This window comes from Leucoraja erinacea, unplaced genomic scaffold (assembly GCF_028641065.1).
Source record: "Leucoraja erinacea ecotype New England unplaced genomic scaffold, Leri_hhj_1 Leri_176S, whole genome shotgun sequence".
NCBI lineage: Eukaryota > Metazoa > Chordata > Chondrichthyes > Rajiformes > Rajidae > Leucoraja > Leucoraja erinaceus.
Window position 1 is genome coordinate 105976 of NW_026576077.1, and position 17060 is coordinate 123035.

The window sequence follows — 17060 nt, forward strand, 5'->3', positions numbered from 1 at the left end:
AGGTAAATTTGCTTCTTACCTCCTCCTCCTCTCTAGGCTGTTGCAATCTTTGGTCAGGTGTGCTCTCGCCTACCTCACTGTAACACTGTTTGACAGCAAGGAGGTCAATGCATATGTGTGCAAGCAGCTCGGGGTATCTGACTGGACATTCACCTGCTATTAGTTTATGTACAAGGAGTGCGTGCAGTGACTATTTAACTCCTAACTCTGATCTATCGACCTTGCTTTATTAAACCTCAAGCAAATCCACTTGCACAGCCTACAGGCTGTTTAATGAAAGCCGTGCCAGTGTTTATTCACCTGAGCTCATAGTAATCCCTCAGGCTCTGTTTCCATTGATGGAGGATCAGGCAGCATCTGTGAAGCGAATAGCAGAGACGTTTCAGGTTGGAACCTGTCTTCTGACTGGAGAACTGATGTCCACATGTACTTTATTGGGGTCTTTGATAAAGTCATGCACGGTCGGGTGGTCTGTAGTGTTGGGTCACATCGGAACCAGGGAGAGCTTGCCAAAGTTGGTTTGGTGGTAGACATCGAAGGATGGAGTTGGAGGCTTGTGTCCCATGAGGTGTTCCCTGGGGGTGTCCCAGGGGGTCAGTGTCCCCTGGGTTGGTGCCAGGTCCCTTTGTGTTTGTCCGAATGTTAACGATTTGGATGAGAATATAGGTGGCATGTTTATTAATATTGTGGATGCCACCTAAATCGGTGTTAATGTTGACTGTGAAGATGGTAGTCTAAGGTTACGAAGAGATGAATGAAGGGGTTGGACAGGCTAGATGCAGGAAGATTGTTCCCGATGTTAGGGAAGTCCAGGACAAGGGGTCACAGCTTAAGGATAAAGGGGAAATCCTTTAAAACCGAGATGAGAAGAACTTTTTTCACGCAGAGAGTGGTGAATCTCTGGAACTCTCTGCCACAGAGGGTAGTTGAGGCCACTTCATTGGCTATATTTAAGAGGGAGTTAGATGTGGCTAAGGGGATCAGGGGGTATGGAGAGAAGGCAGGTACGGGATACTGAGTTGGATGATCAGCCATGATCATATTGAATGGCGGTGCAGGCTCGAAGGGCCGAATGGCCTACTCCTGCACCTAATTTCTATGTTTCTATGTTTCTAAGAGATGAATGAATGAATAAGTTTATTGGCAAAGTATTCTCATACAAGGAATCTAGATCTACTTGGTAAGCGGGCAAAGGCAGATTTAACTGGACAAGAGCAGTGTCATGCATTTCGGGAGGTGAAACCAAGTGATTTGACTGGAGTTAGACATAAAAAGCTGGATTACCTCAGTAGGACAGGCAGCATCTCAGGAGAGAAGGAACGGGTGACGTTTAGGTGCGAGACCCGAAACGTCACCCATTCCTTCTCTCCCGAGATGCTGCCTGTCCCGCTGAGTTACTCCAGCATTTTGTGTCTATCTTCGGCTTAAACCAGCATCTGCAGTTCCTTCCGACACATGATTTTACTGGAGTATTGCGTGTAGTATTGGTCATACTACGATAGGAATGATGTGATTAACTGGATGTGCTGAAAAGATGCAGAGTGAAACAGGGCTACATAGGAGTACAAGTACATTGTTTCCTGAAGTTTACAAAGATGGCAGAGGATCTCAGTGAAACGTACCGAATAATGAAAGGCCTGGTCAGAGTGGATGTGGAGAGGGTGTTTCCACAAAGGACAGTCTAGGAACAGAGGGCACAGCCTCTGAATAAAACAACGGACCTTTAGAATGGGGATGAGGAGGAATCTAGCACGAGGTGGTGAATCTGGAATCCATTGCCACAGGCAGCGGTGGAGGCCAAGTCATTGGGTATTTTTAAAGCAGACTTTGAAAAGTTGTTTATTGGTTACAGCGAGGAAACAGGAGAATGGGGGGAAAATCCATCAGCCAGGATCGACTTGCTGGACTGAATGCCCTAGTTCTGCTCGTATGTGTGATGGAAAATGACCATATCGTTGGCTAGGCTGGTGAAGAACATAGATGGCATGCTAGCCTTTATCTATCACGTCATTGAGTGCAAGTGTTAGGGCATGATGTAAGGTCGTACAAGATGTCGATGTGAGTATTGTGTCCGTCCAGGTGAAACAAAGGGTCACGGACACCTCCTCTAACTTCATTACAGCATCCGCAGTTCCCCCACGTGGCCTCCTGTACGTCGGCGACACTAAGTGTAGAATCTAACTTTATCTACAGCATCCACTGTTCCCCACGGTCACCTCCTCTAACTTCATTACAGCAGCATCCGCAGTTCCCCATGTGGCCTCCTGTACATCGGCGACACCAAGCGTAGGCTCTGCAACCGTTTCACCAATACTTGCGCTCGGTCCGCCAACACCTGTTGAATCTCCCGGTTGCTTAATATTTTAACGGCCCTTCCCATACCCACACTGACCTCTCTGTTCTGGGCCTCCTCCATTGCCTGACTGAGACCACACACAAACTGGAGGCACAGCACCTCATATTCTGCTTAGGTAGCTTACTATCCAATGATCAGTGAATTCTCTCAATTTGGATAACTAACATACAAGCACCCCACCCCCCCTTCCCTTTGCCCCTATGGTATAATACCCATTTCCACGACGTTTCACTAAAGTAAAAACAAACTTATGTCACGGCTTCTGGGCTTGGTGATCACTTGGAGAGTGGCCTTTGCCGTAACAGAACAGTTAGCTTGTTTGTACCAAGTTGCAGGGGACGGGAGTTATATATATATATATAAATGTGATGTGACGGGTTGCAGCCCCTCTGATGCCTCCTCGGGTTCAGAACGCAGGTCAGGACTCACTCTCCTGATCTGTCCGATTCACAATGCAGAGAGAGGTAGGAGAGAGAGAGAGACAATGAATGAGGCACCTCCTTGTTGTTGCTTTGCTCCGTCCGGGCCTGGCTAAGGTGGCTATTCACACATCCAGGCAGGAGAGTGGAGAATATTTTCCAGCTAACTGCCCACTCACTTGCCGAGGTTATGTTTGTGCAGGGGTTTCCATGGAGATGGCGTGAGTGTACTGGCTTGCTGGAGGACATCTGTGACTGCTGGACATTTCAGGGGTTGCACTGCATCCCAAATGGGCACTGCCATTTTAACAACAATTATTAAAACACCGGATAGTGCTAAAGTGACGCTTTGTTTCAAAGTTTAGTTTAGTTACATCGTGGAAATAGGACTGAAGATAAATATGATGCTTGAACCATGATCACATTGAATGGCAGTGCTGGCTCGAAGGGCCGAGTGGCACCTATTGTCTATTGTAACTCAGCAGCATCTCTGAATAGAAGGAATAGGTGACATTTCTGGTCAAGACTCTTATTTCAGAACTTTCTGAAATAGGATCTTTGTCCCAGCAATGACCCGTACATGCGTTCTACCCGACACACCAGGGACAATTTGGAGGCCAGTTAACCTACAAGCATACTCGTCTTTGGAATATGGGAGGAAGCCATTGTGGTCACAGGGAGAACGTGCAAACTCCGTACAGACAGCACCCGTAGTCAGCAGTCTCTGGAGCGCCGCTGTGCCGGCCCAAATCTGTAGATGAAGCACAAATGTTTGTCTCAGAGGTGAGGGAGCAATCCTTTCAGCCATGACTGAGACTTGCAACACCCAGCAGAGCACAGAATAGAACATGCATCACTGGAACAGGCCCTTTTGGTCTGCTTCATCACAGTACCCACTGTGCCTATCCATGCTAATCCCACTAGGGACAATTTACAATTTACACAAGCCAATTAACCTACAAACCTGCATGAGTTTGGAGTGTGGGAGGAAACTGGAGCACCTGGGGAAAACCCATGCAGGTGGCGGGGAGAACGTGCAAACTCCGTACAGACAGCACCCATAGTCAGGATCGAACCCGGATCATTGTAAAGAGAAGGCATAAAGAGCAGTGACGCTTAATTCAATGCAAAGTGTACTTTATAAATCTTTACTAGCAGTGATTGCAAGCAAATAATAAATCATGAAAACACATCGACTAATGAAACACTTAATAAAATCAAAAGTTCAGTGAATCCTTGTTTTGACGGACATCTAACAGGTTCCATTTAACGGAATGCTGCTCAGACAGACAGACCGACCGACTACAAAACTTCCTTGACCGCTTCAAGGCGGCTCTCGCCGGCAGTGTCTGCCAGCACTCCGGCCACATGCGGGCTGTGACCATCAACTCGGCCGATCCTGGCTCCTCCCCTGGCTGCCAGCAGGCCAGGCCGGTCAACTCACCTGGATTCCTGGCCCAGTCTGAAGAATTGTCTCGACCTGAAACATCACCTATCCATGTTCTCCACAGATGCTGCCTGACCCGCTGAGTTACTCCAGCACTCTGTGAAACGTCACCTATCCATGTTCTCCACAGATGCTACCTGACCTGCTGATTTTCTCCAGCACTCTGTGAAACGTCACCTATCCATGTTCTCCACAGATGCTGCCTGACCTGCTGATTTTCTCCAGCACTCTGTGAAACGTCACCTATCCATGTTCTCCACAGATGCTGCCTGACCCGCTGAGTTACTCCAGCACTCTGTGAAACGTCACCTATCCATGTTCTCCACAGATGCTGCCTGACCCGCTGAGTTACTCCAGCACTCTGTGAAACGTCACCTATCCATGTTCCCCACAGATGCTGCCTGACCTGCTGATTTTCTCCAGCACTCTGTGAAACGTCACCTATCCATGTTCTCCACAGATGCTGCCTGACCCGCTGATTTTCTCCAGCACTCTGTGAAACGTCACCTATCCATGTTCTCCACAGATGCTGCCTGACCCGCTGAGGTGGGATCAGTTCAGTTCGTGGTGTTTGGCACAAACATTGTGGACCGAAGGGCCTGTTCCTGTGCTGCACAAGTTAAAGCTTGTGATCTATCGGGGAGATGTTTCGTCAGATTGCCACCAAACATTCAGTGTGTGTGTTTACGCTCTGGATGAATAACGCCTCTTTAATCCCCTGTAGCATTGAGATTTTGCATTGTTCATTCACTGGCGTTTGGTTTTAAAAGCGCGTGACCCTGTTAAAACATGAGAATAAGTAGGAAGGATTCAGAGAAGGAAAGTGTTTAGTCATTTGACTGCCATACCTAATGATGCAAAGCCAGGAGTCCACCATTAAACTGAGTGTCATGTGTTTGCTTAACCTTGCATCTGAAAGTCTGAAGAGGCAAACTTGCTTTTGGCTGCTGACTGGATTATGTAGTGTGTTTGTCTTTGCTTCAGTGAAGCAAGCATAACAGGTCTGCCCAAAGCTGTGACATCTTTAACCAGAGCTCTGCATGAAGCGTCTTAGGAAATATGGAAGAAAGCTCCTGAGCAAGTCGTCATAGAGTCAAACATGCTAGCGTAGCACTAGAAAATGTTTGGGCCATTCATATCCATGGGACAGTACGGCACAACAACAGGCCCTTTGGCCCACAATGTCCGTGCCGAACACAATGTCATCTGCCTGCTCGTGGTCCATATCACGGCCTCATCTACTTCCTGTGGCAGCTCGTTCCATAAGCCCACCACCCTCATTTGGACTCCGCAGTTGCAGCATGGGACCCGTACACAAATACAAAACATTTCTTCCATCGAACGTGTCCACAGACAGACAGACAGGCAGCTCGATTTGTTACTAACACCTATGAGAGAGAAGCGAGTGTCACCAAACTTCTGAATTCTCTGGTCGGAGTGGAAGGAACCCTCTCCAAGACACACACACACACGTGAAGCTCACCGTTTGACCTTAACGTTTTTACAAAATGTTAAATGGTCAGCTCGACATAGACTACAAGACCTACACCAAACCCAAACCAATTAGGAGCAGACGAGGGCATTCGATCCAATTTGTGATCCCAGCTACAAAGACAGATGTGTACAGCAATTCGTTCTTCCCCCGCACACACAATTAAAGCACGGAATAATCTCCACCCAACTATAGTTACCCAACCAGATGCAACTACATTTAAAGTAGCTCTTTCTTCCCAATAACCCTTTCTGGCTTAAGCCCTCCCTTCACCACCTCCACAGTTTAAATTCCATTTGGAATATTTTGGAGGACCAAGAATCCAAGAACCCTCTGTGAGAAAAGGTTGCCTTCTCATGATAAGCCGATGCCCTCTAGTTCTTCATTTCCTTACCCTGTGAAAGACACTGTCTGTTTCCCCACGTGATTGTATACTCCTCCACAATTATCACCTGCTCGGCCATCTATGCTCCACAGAATAACAATCCATCTTGCCCAACCTTTCCCTTGTGTCCTGGCCTGGTCACGGGTTTTATGTTTTCCCACTTTCTCAGCCCCCCTCCCCTCCCCCACGCATCCGAGGCAATTTACAGAGGGACAACCAACCTCAAACCTGCACGTCTTTGGGATGTGGGAGGAAACGGGACCACTCGGAGTCACAGGGAGAACGTGCAAACTCCACACAGACAGCACCTGAGGTCAGGATTGAACCCGAATTTCTGCCGCTGTGAGGCAGCAGCTCAACCCGCTGCGCACCTTTTGCTGCTCATGTTTGTGTAAACCACCGTTCAGCACTTTGAGTCTAAATACCACCCCCCACCCCTCTCCTACGTCCCTGTTCCTCTTTGGAGTGTGAGGGGGAACCGGAGCTCCCAGAGAAAACCCACGCAGGTCACGGGGAAAACGTACAAACTCCACACAGACAGCACCCGTAGTCGGGAAGCAACCCGGGTGTCTGGCGCTGTAAGGCAGCAACTCTACTGTGCCACCAAATCCTTGATTTGTAATTCGTTTCTCTTTGAATCTTGAGATTTTATTCTTCCCCAGTGTGTGAGGACAGTGTTCATTTTACTCTCTCAACTGCAAGTAATGATAAAGAACCCACGTACCTTTGTAACTTGTCATTTGTAAGGTGTGCTCACCTTGACTTTGCTTTGCCTTTGACTACTTGCTACACCTGGTGAAGAAAGCCTGTCGACAGGCTCATTGTGAAAACATAATGGGGTCAGCAGCTGGAGACCAGCTCGCTGGTGTTGCTTACAACAAGTATGGTGAACTGGATCATTTGATGATTTGGTTGCCCCATTCGATGTCCCCACCCCCGCCCAGCTGCCGTTGATCAGACCCATGTGGTGAGAAGATTGACATGTATGTCTGTGTGAGCATTATTGCAACTTTACCTAATAATTGCAGGTATGCATTGCACAACTACTTTATGTAGCTGGTATGCTTTGGGAGGGAGAGGGGGAAGGAGAGGATTGCTGGCACATGCAGCGGCCACAGTAGACAGGACTGTTCCCTACTTTGGGTCTTTGACGGCAACAACGCATGGCCACACTTGTGTGCTGCCTGGGTTGTCGGAAAAAAAAGGAATCTCACTGTAACTAGCTCTGTGGCAACTAATTAGCATAGAATAAGGGGGAGGCCATTTAGAACTGAGATGAGGAAAAACTTTTTCACACAGAGTTGTGGAATTCTCTGCCTCAGGAGGCAGTGGAGGCCGATTCAGTGGATGCATTCAAATGAGTTAGATTTAACTTGGGGCTAATGGAATCAAGGGATATGGGGAGAAGGCAGGAACGGGGTACTGATAGGACTCGAAGGGCTGAGTGGCCTACTCCTGTACCGAATGTATATGTATCTATGTGTCTATCATTCATTCAAAAGAGAGAATTAGATGTTCCCCAGATCATGGCAGTATCATTTGTAGATTTTGTTGATCTAAGAATCGTGGATGGAATACAGTTTCCGTAACACCTCAATGTGTGAGAAACTACATTGGCACAGGAACATAAAGATATTTGCAAGCTCCATGCCTGAATTGTGTAAACTCCACAGTGGATAGAAGTGAGGCAGCAATGTGGAGATCAGATCAGGAGATCTGAAGAAGGATCTCCACCCGAAACGTCACCTATTCCTTCGCTCCGTAGATGCTACCTCACCTGCTGAGTTTCTCCAGCATTTTTGTCCACCTTGGAGATCAGGACTTGGTGGGAATAACTTGGTGGAAATATTGTCTCACAGAACACAGAATGGGATCTAAGAGTGAGGGTATATAGTTTGCTGACAGTGGTCACAGGGACATAATTAGCTTGTTGCCAATAAATCCAATCGAGAAATAAGTAATGGTTAATGTGTAGAGCGTTAATATAAAGAGTGCATCATCTCCACACCCTGTAGTAATGTCGATTCCATCTGTACTTCACCTCGAGAAAAATCCTCTGTTTCTGTTTTTTTTTCAAGAATTTGATCCTAATCTATTGATTCATTGCTATTCAGCTAAAATCTGAAATTTTATCTACACATCCAGTTTTATTTTTGCCTAAACATTTTCAGTAACTTTATATTAGTTGGAGACTCTCAGCACTTCCCGAATAGGACGACTAGCGTAAAGTCGCACTTGCGTTGACAATTCTTTAAGCCCACTGTTTTATTTCCGTGGCGTGACTGTCCGGTCGGGTAGACTCTAACTCTCGAAGCCAATCTCTGGCTCGTATCTATTTTCTTCAGTTCCTCTTGCTCACAACCAGTCTTCCGTTCCACTTCTATGGAACTAATTCTTATTCAGTAATCTCTCTCTCCAGCCCAATCTTCTATCACTCGTCTACCTCCTGTCTGTAAGATCGCTTTCAACTAGATGTAGAAGATTGGTGGTCACGGTGGCGCAGCGGTAGAGTTGCTGCCTCACAGCGAATGCAACGCCAGAATCCGGGTTCCACCCCAACTACGGGTGCTGTCTGTAAGGAGTTTGTACCTTCTCCCCATGACCTGCGTGGGTTTTCTCCGAGATCTTTGGTTTCCTCCCACGCTCCAAAGAAGTACTGGTGTGTAGGTAAATTGGTTTGGTAAATGTAAGAACTGTCCCTAGAGTGTGTGTATAGGACAGTGTTAATATGCTGGGGTTGCTGGTCGGCCTGGACCCAGTGGTCGAAGGGCCTGTTTCCACGCTCTATCTCTAAAACAAAACAAAAAATCACATTCTACCCAAGCACAACGGGAGTGCAAAGAGAAAAATACCAGAGTTAGCAGCGTAATGTCAAGTCAGTGTGGCAAGGGTCTTAAAGCAGGGGCTAAGTTAGAAATGAATAATAAATGGCAAGGTCCCAACTAACATTTCGTTTGTCTTCATAGCAGCAGGCACATTAACAAAACCAGGTGACCAAAAAACTTTTGTAAAAATAAGTGAGGATCTTGAAACAGTAAATGAGGAACAATGGGACTTTTGGAGTGTCACATGCACCATGGTGGAAGCACAGAGCCATGACGTAGGCAGTCACAAGAAGATAATGCAAACATTATACCACCGCTTGAACATTCCACACAGCTTTGTTCAACACACCAGTCACTGGAAAAAACCTGATTACACTGTCTGCAGATTTATTTCAATATCACTAGGATTGGGAATTGGAGCTGAGAAATGTTTGTATTAACTCGAGATGTTTCTTTTGGAACTGATAAGGCTTAATTAATTTGTCTTCTTGCGTATGGCGTGCACAGCCTAAAGTTGTAGGTCAACTGTTCTATTTGATCTTTTGTTTGTGCACGTGGGGTTATCTGCATTAGTTGAAGCTGGGCGGACAATGAAGGTTGCAATCTCCCACCCCAATCCAATTGCGAAAGGCTGGGGAAGTCAGCAAAGGCAATTGTCAAACGAAAGGTGGTTGATCAATCAAATCAATCAATCAATCAACCTTTATTGTCATCTTGCAAGCAACAGTTGTACAGTGCAAAATGAAAAGACGTTTCCCAGTGAATAGCGGAGCATCGCACATGAAATTTAAAAACACTTCACACATAATAACACTAAAAACAATCCAGTCCCTGATGGAACAGAATAAATAGTTAAAAGCAGGTAAAAAACACAATGTTAAAATACAGTAAACCAATCATAAAAAATGTCCGGGGCCGCTGATTTGAGTGGCCAGTGCCAGTTATTAAAGTGTCCGTGCCAGCCGCAGAGTCAAGTCAAGTGACTGTGAGTGCAGAGTGACTGTTTAGCAGCCTCACAGCCTGTGGTAGGAAGCTGTTTAGCAGCCTCGTAGTCCGGGCTTTGATGCTTCGATATCTCTTGCCTGATGGCAGGAGATCCAGGTGTGTGTGGAGGGGGTGCAGTTTGTCCTTGGCAATTCTGATGAAGCGTAGCTCGATATTATTCAACAAGCTATGACGCAAGAACTGATATGAAATTTCAATGTGAAATCTCAAAAGGCATGTACACTTGAAACAGGAAAGACTGGATGGCCGTGGGGAAGAGCAGTGGGCTAGCAAGTTGTTGTGGGTGCTGAAGAATCTTTGGGGAAGACAATAGACAGAGTTTGGAAAGACTTTCTGATAATGTGCATCACCTGAAGTTCATGTTCATTAGTGATAACAGCAGAATGAGGCTTCAGCCCATCAAGTCTACTCCACCATTCAATCATGGCTGATCTATCTCTCCCCCCCAACCCCATTCTCCTGCCTTCCCCCCTAACCTCCGACACCCATATGAATCAAGAATCTATCTATCTCTGCCTTGACTTGGCCTCCACAGCCACCTGGGGCAAAGAATCCCACAGATTTACAACCCAAGGGAGAGGAAAGCAATGAGTTGTTTGTGAGGTGGCGCTGGGATTTTTCAGGTTGTGGTTAAAGGGTGTCGAGAGGCTTGGCAGACTTGCTCTATTGATGTTTACACATTTTAAAATAGTGTTCACTGATCTCATGACCCTTTTCTCCATCAGTTCTGGTCATGAGCCTGATCTCTGGTGTGAAGGACAACTCTGACCGTCTCTGTACTCCAGCGACTGCACTCTAAGGTAAGTGGTCATTGGTGCGATGCGATGGCAGTGAGGTCCTACACGGCTGTGGGGAGGTCGGTCCAGTGGTGGAAGAGTCTAGGACCAGAGGGCACAGCCTACCAATAAGAGGACGTGCGTGCCTTTAGATCGGGGAGGATCAGTGGTGCAATGGTAGAGTTGTTGCCTCACAGAGCCAGAGACTCAGGTTCCATCCTGACTACGAGTGCTGTCTGTGTGGAGTTTGCACGTTCTCACTGTGGCCACGAGGGTTTTCATTCCTCCCACACTCCAAAGACGTGCAGGTTTGTGCGTTAATTGGCTTTGGTAAAATTGTAAATTGTCCCCAGTGTGTGTAGGATGGTGCTAGTGTACGGGGTGATCACAGGTCAGCGCGGACTCGGTGGGCCGAAGGGCCTGTTTCCGTGCTGTATCTCTAAAGTCTAATGAAAAGATAGGATAGAGTGCAGACCAATGGTGAGTGGAGCAGCACGAGAGGACAAAGTGGGATTAATCAAATCAGTCCTGCAGTCCAGGGACCCACGGTCAAGGGGGTGCAGCCCTGGGGCCTGCACTCAAGGAACCCGCGGTCCAGATTAAACTCCATCTGCCATTTCTCTGCCCATTTCTTCAACTGAATTAGATCCTGCTGTGTTTTCTGACAGATTTCCTCACTGCCTGCAACTCCTCTGATTTAGGTGTCGTCAGCAAACTTGTGCCCCTGTCCCACTTAGGAAACCTGAACGGAAACCTCTGGAGACTTTGCGCCCCACCCAAGGTTTCCGTGCGTTTCCCGGAGGTTGCAGGTGGTTGCCGGAGGTTGCAGGTAGTGGAAGCAGGTAGGGAGACTGACAAAAACCTCCAGGAACCGCACGGAAACCTTGGGTGGGGCGCAAGATCTCCAGAGGTTTCCGTTCAGGTTTCCTAAGTGGGACAGGGACATTATTTACTCACCAACCATTTGGCTCACCAGCGTCTCTTCTTCCTGAGGAGACTGAAGAAGGTCCATCTGTCTCCTCAGATCCTGGTGAACTTCTACCGCTGCACCATCGAGAGCATCCTTACCAACTGCATCACAGTACGGTACGGCAACTGCTCTGTCTCCGACCGGAAGGCATTGCAGAGGGTGATGAAAATTGCCCAACGCATCACCGGTTCCTCACTCCCCTCCATTGAGTCTGTCCAAAGCAAGCGTTGTCTGCGGAGGGCGCTCAGCATCGCCAAGGTCTGCTCTCACCCCACCCAGGGTTTACCCTCCTCCCATCCGGGAGGCGCTACAGGTCTCTCCGGTGCCGGACCAGCAGGTCCAGGAACAGCTTCTTCCCTGCGGCTGTCACTCTACTCAACAACGTACCTCGGTGACTGCCAATCCCCCCCCCCCCCCGACACTCCTCCCACAGGAAAAACACTATGACTGTATGCATGTAAATAGATTTATTTATTGAAATCATATTCTATGTCACTCTTCCAGGGAGATGCTAACTGCATTTCGTTGTCTCTGTACTGTACACTGACAATGACAATTAAAGTTGAATCTGAATCTGATTTATTGTTTATCGATATTGGTGGAGGTGGGAAGGATCTGTTCAGCATTGACCACTCAGCCGTTTGTGTTGCAGGATTGTTGTGCTGGACCTTCTGCCTCAAGATGCCTGCAGGCGTGTACTATTCCATGCCCTACTGTGCAATCTTCATCCTGCCAATCCTCATCATGGATGTTCCAGCTCTGGAGGGCTATGTGTACGCGGTAAGTCTGGCAACACCCATCTATCCCTCGGATTAATGTTGAATTCACTGAGCTTTTAGTACAATTGGTGCTAGTTGCTTACATTTCATTGGCTATATTTAAGAGGGAGTTAGAATTGGCTATATTTAAGAGGGAGTTAAATGTGGCCCATGTGGCTAAAGAGATCAGGGGGTATGGAGAGAAGGCAGGTACAGGATACTGAGTTGGATGATCAGCCATGATCATATTGAATGGCGAATGGTGCAGGCTCGAAGGGCCGAATGGCCTCCTCCTGCACTATTGTCTATTGTCTATTGATTGGCCTTTGTGAATTGCCCTAGTGGGTAGATGAGAATGTGATAATTTACCATCACCAGTGGGGTGACAACATCTGGAGCCTGGATTGTCTCGGCGCACAGGGAGAACAAAGAGGGAAGAGACAGAGACTTTAAGATTTTGCCTTCCATCACAGTGAGGAGGTGTTTGGTGAACTCACTGTGGTGGATGTTAAATTTGTGTTGATTGTGTGTTTTTGTCATTTTTTATTACATGTATAGAAGTTGGGATGTAATGTTAAAATTGTACAAGGCATTGGTGAGGCCAATTCTGGAGTATGGTGTACAATTTTGGTCGCCCAATTATATGAAGGATGTCAACAAAATAGAGAGAGTACAGAGGAGATTTACTAGAATGTTGCCTGGGTTTCAGCAACTAAGTTACAGAGAAAGGTTGAACAAGTTAGGGCTTTATTCTTTGGAGCGCAGAAGGTTAAGGGGGGATTTGATAGAGGTCTTTAAAATGATGAGAGGGATAGACAGAGTTGACAAGGGTAAGCTTTTCCCACTGTGAGTAGGGAAGATTCAAACAAGGGGACATGACTTGAGAATTAAGGGACAGAAGTTTAGGGGTAACATGAGGGGGAACTTCTTTACTCAGAGAGTGGTAGCTGTGTGGAATGAGCTTCCAGTGAAGGTGGTGGAGGCAGGTTTGTTTTTATCATTTAAAAATAAATTTGATAGTTATATGGACGGGAAAGGTATGGAGGGTTATGGTCTGAACGCAGGTATATGGGACTAGGGGAGAATACGTGTTCGGCACGGACTAGAAGGGTCGAGATGGCCTGTTTCCGTGCTGTAATTGTTATATGGTTATATGTATGACTGCAGGGAAACAAAATTTTGTTCAGACCGAAAGGTCTGAATGACAAATAAATTCAGTTCAATTCTGGGTGATTCAATGAATGGGTGATCGATGGTCAGAGTGGACTCGGTGAGGTGGAAAGGAACATTTCCACGCTGTATCTCTGTATGTCACCTGTCCATGTTCTCCAGAGATGGCCTCATTCTGCTCCTGTTAGACACTGACCGTAGCCTCTTTGTGCGAGTGTGGATCACCACAGTGGGGCTGTGTTGTGATGTTTGCTGCCCTGGTGAGTTGCATCACTCGGCACTAACAGCAGCGGTGGCAACATGTTAAAGGTTGGCAATAATGGATGTATTTGTTCCCACAGTACACTAACAGCACGCCCAACACCACCATGATCTTCGAAGACCTGCCATCAATGTTTGGCTACCAATTGCAAAGGGATGGATTACCGGTAGGTTTATTCCTTTACCTGAAGACGGGAAAGCAGAGAATGCGTTTGGAGAATGCCTTCCACTATCTGATGGCATTCCCAAAAACGTCGTTTGTAGGTTAATTGGCTTGTTATACATGTAAAATTGTCCCCAGTGTGTGTGTAGTCTAGTGTCAATGTGCATGGCTCGCTGGTCAGTGCGGACTCAGTGGGCCATGCTGTATCCCTAAACAAAATTAAAATGAAGAGTGTTGACATCACTGGATCTGCACTCGCTGGAGTTTAGAAGGATGAGAGGGGAGACTGAAACGTACAGAGGAATGAAAGGCCTGGATAGAGTGGATGTGGAGAGGATGTTTCCACTGGTGGGAGAGTCTAGGACCAGAGGTCACAGTCTCAGAATTAAAGGCCGCTCTTTTAGAAAGGAGGTGAGGACGAATTTCTTTAGTCAGAGGGTGGTGAATCTGTGGAACTCATTGCCACAGAGGGGTGTGGAGGCCAAGTCAATGGATATTTTTTAAAGCAGAGGTAGACAAATTCTTGATTGGAACGGGTGTCAATGTTTATGGGGAGAAGGCAGGAGAATGGGATTAGCAGGTGGAGATCAGCCATGATTATTGAATGGTACAGTAGGCTAGATGGGCCGAATGGCCTAATCCTATAACCCGTGAACTTGTGAAGAGGCAATAACTGTTTCCCATTGGAAGTTAATGTTGATTTATTTGAACCCCTCTAGGGTTACTTGGTGTTTGCAAAGCCAGAGAATGCGTGTGTGCCCATCGCTCCGCCTCCCTCAAACACCAGCCTGATGGACTTCATCGTTGTGATTCGTCGATATGGATGCAACTTTGATGTCAAGGTAGGTCATAAGTGTTATTGGATGAGAATTAGGCCATTCGGCCCTTCAACTGTACTCTGCCAATCAATCATTGAATCGTATTGAAACATATAAAATTGTTAAGGGCTTGGAGGCAGGAATTATGTTCCCGATGTTGGGGTAGTCCTGAATCAGGGGCCACACACACACACACGCACACGCACGCGCACGCACACACACACACACACACACACGCACACACACACACACACACACACACACACACACACACACACACACACACACACACACACACACACACACACACACACACACACACAGACACACACACACACACACACACACACACACAGTTTAAGAATAAGGGGCAAGACATTTAGAACGGAGACGAGGAAACACTTTTTCTCACAGAGAGTTGTGAGTCTGTGGAATTCTCTGCCTCAGAGGGCGGTGGAGGCCGGTTCTCTGGATACTTTCAAGAGAGAGCTAGATAGGGCTCTTAAAGATAGCGGAGTCAGGGGATATGGGGAGTGGGCAGGAACGGGGTACTGATTGGGGATGATCAGCCACGATCACATTGGATGGCAGTGCTGGAATGAGGGGCCGAATGGCCTCTACTCCTGCACCTATTGTCTATTGTCTAATCATTGCTGATCTATCTCTCCCTCCTAACCCCATTCTCCTGCCTTCTTCTCATAACCCCTGGCACCCGTACTGATCAAGAATCTATCTTTTCAAGAAGGAACTGCAGATGCTGGAAAATCGAAGGTGGACAAAAGTGCTGGAGAAACTCAGTGGGTGCAGCAGCATCTATGGAGCGAAGGAAATAGGCAACGTTTCGGGCCGAAACCCTTCTTCAGAAGAAGGAAAAGGGTTTGGGGCCCGAAACGTTGCCTATTTCCTTCGCTCCATAGATGCTGCTGCACCCGCTGAGTTTCTCCAGCATCTTTGTGTACCTAAGAATCTATCTATCTCTGCCTTAAAAATATCCACTGACTTGTGGCCCGTCTGTGGCAAAGAATTCCATGTAACGCATGTGCTAGAAAATCGAGGGGGAGGGAGAGGGAGTGAGGGAGGGGGAGAGAGAGAGGGAAGGAGAGGGAGGGGGGGGGGGGAGAGGGAAGGGAGAGAGAGGGAGGGAGAGAGAGAGAGGGAAGGAGAGGGGGAGGGAGGGAGGGGGGGAGGGAGGGAGGGAGGGGGAGGGGGAGAGAGGGAAGGAGAGGGAGGGAGAGGGAGGGAGAGGGAGAGAGGGAGTGAGGGGGGAGAGAGAGGGGGAGAGAGAGGGGGAGGAGGAGGGAGAGGGAGAGGGAGAGGGAGAGGGAGGGAGAGGAGGGAGGGAGATAGGGACAGAGGGGGAGAGAGAGGGAGGGAGAGGGAGATAAAGAGGGAAGGAGAGGGAGGGGGAGGGAAGGAGAGGGAGGGAGAGGGAGGAGGAGGTGATCGCTGGTCGGCACGGACTCGGTGGGCTGAAGGGCCTATTTCCGCGCTGTATCTCTAGTGTGTAAAGTCTGAGCTATGGCGTTGGATGTCTGTTGCAGGTTCTGCAGGCGCAGCTGGCCGGCTACAAGGCTGCAATCGTGCACAACGTCGACTCGGACCAACTGCTCAGCATGCGCTGGAGTAACGGTAGGTTTCAGCTCCGCGCCGCCCGTGGCGCATGCCGCCGCCGTCACTAGGGTCACGTCTGTGCACGGTGGTGCAGCGGGTAGAACCGCTTACTCACAGAGCCAGAGACCCGGGTTCAATCCCGGTGTTGTCAGTGCAGAGTCTCCACCTTCCCCCTGTGACTGCGTGGGTTTCCTCCGGGTGCTCTGGTTTCCTCCCACATCCCAAAGACGTGAGGGTTTGTAGGGTAATTGGCCCTCTGTAAACTGCCCCTGGTGTGTAGGGAGTGGATGACACAAAACTAGTGTCTGCGTGGACTCGGGCCTGTAAGGCAGCAACTCCACTGTGCCGCCCTGAATCCAAAGCTACAAGGCCCGGTTGTTGGGTGGGAGGAGGAAGATTTAAAAGGGATATGAGGGGGGGTAATCTCTCCTCACAGGGGCTGGTGGAATGAGAGTTAGATGTAGGTACAATGACAGATTTAAACCACCCTCGGACAGGTGCATGGATAGGATTAGTATGGAGGCAATGTGCCATTTCTATTTGTCTGTGTCAGGAGCTGGGTGCTGCCTTGCACCTGTAAGCTGATGCTGTTTGCAACCGTTTC

At 48.0% G+C, this 17060-nt stretch overlaps 1 protein-coding gene across 1 annotated transcript in view; it reads left to right on the plus strand.

Moving 5' to 3' along the window:
- Positions 1-17060, plus strand: part of LOC129716163 (E3 ubiquitin-protein ligase RNF167-like) — a 53416-nt gene that overhangs the window by 2791 nt on the left and 33565 nt on the right. Inside the window, exons 2-6 of the mRNA XM_055666041.1 lie at positions 10655-10729; positions 12328-12455; positions 13945-14031; positions 14747-14869; positions 16387-16474. Of these exons, the coding sequence (XP_055522016.1) occupies positions 12357-12455; positions 13945-14031; positions 14747-14869; positions 16387-16474 (397 nt within the window). The 5' untranslated portion in view covers positions 10655-10729; positions 12328-12356. The remainder of the gene's footprint in view (positions 1-10654; positions 10730-12327; positions 12456-13944; positions 14032-14746; positions 14870-16386; positions 16475-17060) is intronic.